The following is a 2,679-nucleotide window of genomic DNA, read 5'->3' on the forward strand; positions in this document are numbered from 1 at the left end:
GATTGGACAGATAGTCTAGCTAGCTGTTTCTGGATTTACCCTGCAGAGATCTGAGGAGCATTAACCATAGTCCTCAGAAATCCACCGAACTTTCAAAAAGTTTCAGAATGATTGATTATTGTCCAACAACACATGGTTTCTAACAGTGAGGTTACCAAGAAAAGTGTTTGAACAGTCCTTTGCCTACCATGTGCTCCCAAAAGATCATCACATCCTGATTTACAGCGTGTCAAACTAAACTATTATCCTCTCTCCTCAGATGTCCTGTGTCCAAACATGAAGGTTCAACCCGATCGATTCAAGCCCAACAGCACCAGTTATGGTCTGGAAGAGGTTCCAGGTATGTGCAAACCGCTGCTTTTCTAACGGCAACATGTAGCGCTGGCAATACACCACAAAGTAAACTCTTTGTTTTTCAAAGCATTTCCTACTCTCCCACATTCAGCATGGTTACGTGAAGAAAAGATGTTTTCAGATGCAAAGATTTAGATAGTTTCTACTCAGAATTTCCTCCATTTCTATGTGATTGGACACTGAATTGGTTTTATTCATGAATGGAAAGTGCTACTTTCTGTCTTGTTTCATTCTTCCATCATTAAAAAAAAAAAACAATATACTTGCAAAACCAAGCTGCTGTGTTTAAGATTCATTTCATCTACTGTTCCCGGCAGCGATGGACTTCTACCCATTTCCATATAATATGAAAATCAATTTGTAGACCCTTCAAATCTGCTTGACTTGTGTTACCAATCACACTGAATATCAAGTTACAGTCCTTTTTTTTTGTCAAAGTTGGTCCCAAAGTGCCATTTTCCTTTCACTTCTTCACTTGGATAGCGGTAGTCTTAAATGAATGGCATTAGCCAGAAGCCATTGTGTTGCTGTAGCTGCCCAGAGCACAATCACTACTGTCTAATCTTTAGAACATCCTTTGTTTTGCATTTAGAGCCTATAACCTCAGATTATTCCAAGCAGCTCTTCAATCACCTGCCACAACCTATGTTTCAATTCTGTATCTTTTTTAACTTTGTTTGTCGTGAAGTGCTTTGTGCTGGGAGACGAAGATGTAATTTTGGATGATGACATTAGCATTTACGGTGGCTCTGAGGGGTCAAATAACTCTCTAAAGCCTTTTAAGGAATGCAACAAAGCAAAGAAAATCTAAAGTTTCTTAGTCGGTGCGTGAATATGAGTGAGACAACTTGAGGTCATACTTATTTTTAAATGTGCGACAATTTTCGGATGAAAAATACACACAGAAGAAAAATTAAAGTGTAAAAACATGACGCTATCTGTTTATAGTCTGCTTCTCTTTATCATAAGCGAACAGCCTCTTAGTAATAGCTTGGCATATTTATTATAGAGACATTGATTGTGTCCTCTTACTCTCAGCAAGAAGGCAAATAAATGTATTTCCCAAATTGTAAAACTATTCCTAAAGTCGTATAAACTTGCCAACACTGATAAGTTCCTTTAAATGCAGCTGTGAATTTGAAGTTCAGCACTTGAACTAGTCATCTACCAAGTGGAGCGCATACCTAGTCCTCTGCTATTTTTTTTCCATATATTCCAAGCTCCTGTGCTAAAAGTTTCTCAGAACTCTTGAATAGCGTTTAACCAGAAAGGTCGGATGTTGTTATAAGAGTGTCTTTTGGGGGATCTGAGTTCCTGTCTATGTCTCCCACCCACATCCATCACACTGAGAGATAAAACAGATGCACTGGCATGCCTGTTTAGACTCCTGCTATGTTGAACCTAATGGAAAGAGAGATGTTAGAGCACTGAAGACTGTGTTTGGGAAAGTTTGACTCTTAACAAAACTTGGCTGGCACGGTGATACCCGGTAATCTGTGTTAACTGAGCTGGGTTTTCCATAGCAAATCACTGATTCAAATTACTCACTCTGCTGATGCACTCTTTTGTGCCAGTATCCAGGTATTTCCAAATAGTTGTAGAAATGTCAACATTTCAGCCTTTACGGGTCACCTAAAAGTCACTGATACCCAGACCAATGACATTTTTTGAAGCATCATTTTTTCACGATGGAAGTTGGCATTGCAGTGAGAAATTTTAAATGTAGAAAGGAATAATTATTCCACCAACCAATGAATCCATCCATCAATTCTTTTAACCCACTGATCATTTTTGGGGTTGTGGAAGGCTGGAACCTATCCCAGCATGCATTGAATGATTGGCAGGGTACACCTCGGAGAAGTCACATGTCTATCACGGGCCAGTTTAGTGTTTCTTCTGTAATTCATCTAACTTGCGTGCCTTTGGGCTGAGGGAGGAAACCAGAGCACCTGGAGGAAATCCATGCACACATAGTTCGCAAACTCAACAGAGTGACATACTCTCTGCTATTAAGCTGCTGTGCAAATCACTGAGTCAAAAGAATTTAGATAGAAAATGCAACAGAAGTTGGCAAGAATCAAATGTCTTTCTACTGCATTGTTGTGTCAACATTTTGTATTGTTATAAATCAATTATACTGTACTATTGGTTATTAAAATGTAAGTAAAAAGTACACAATTTCCTTTTGAGGTGGTAGAGTGGTATTTAGTGTTAGAGAGAATATACAGTAGTGGATGTACTCAAGTATATCCCAAGTACATTAAAGGTGCCCTGCCACACATAGTTCATTACTTTGAGGTAGTTCTACCATGGACTCTGTAACTT

General features: G+C 38.8%; 1 protein-coding gene across 3 annotated transcripts in view; it reads left to right on the plus strand.

Moving 5' to 3' along the window:
• col22a1 (collagen, type XXII, alpha 1) overlaps positions 1 to 2,679 on the plus strand; it is a 99,729-nt gene that overhangs the window by 14,265 nt on the left and 82,785 nt on the right. For all 3 annotated transcript variants that reach the window (XM_032534839.1, XM_032534840.1, XM_032534841.1), the window contains exon 4: positions 260 to 340. In XM_032534839.1, coding sequence (XP_032390730.1) covers positions 260 to 340 — 81 coding nt within the window. The remainder of the gene's footprint in view (positions 1 to 259; positions 341 to 2,679) is intronic.

This window comes from Etheostoma spectabile, chromosome 14 (assembly GCF_008692095.1).
Source record: "Etheostoma spectabile isolate EspeVRDwgs_2016 chromosome 14, UIUC_Espe_1.0, whole genome shotgun sequence".
Taxonomy (NCBI): domain Eukaryota; kingdom Metazoa; phylum Chordata; class Actinopteri; order Perciformes; family Percidae; genus Etheostoma; species Etheostoma spectabile.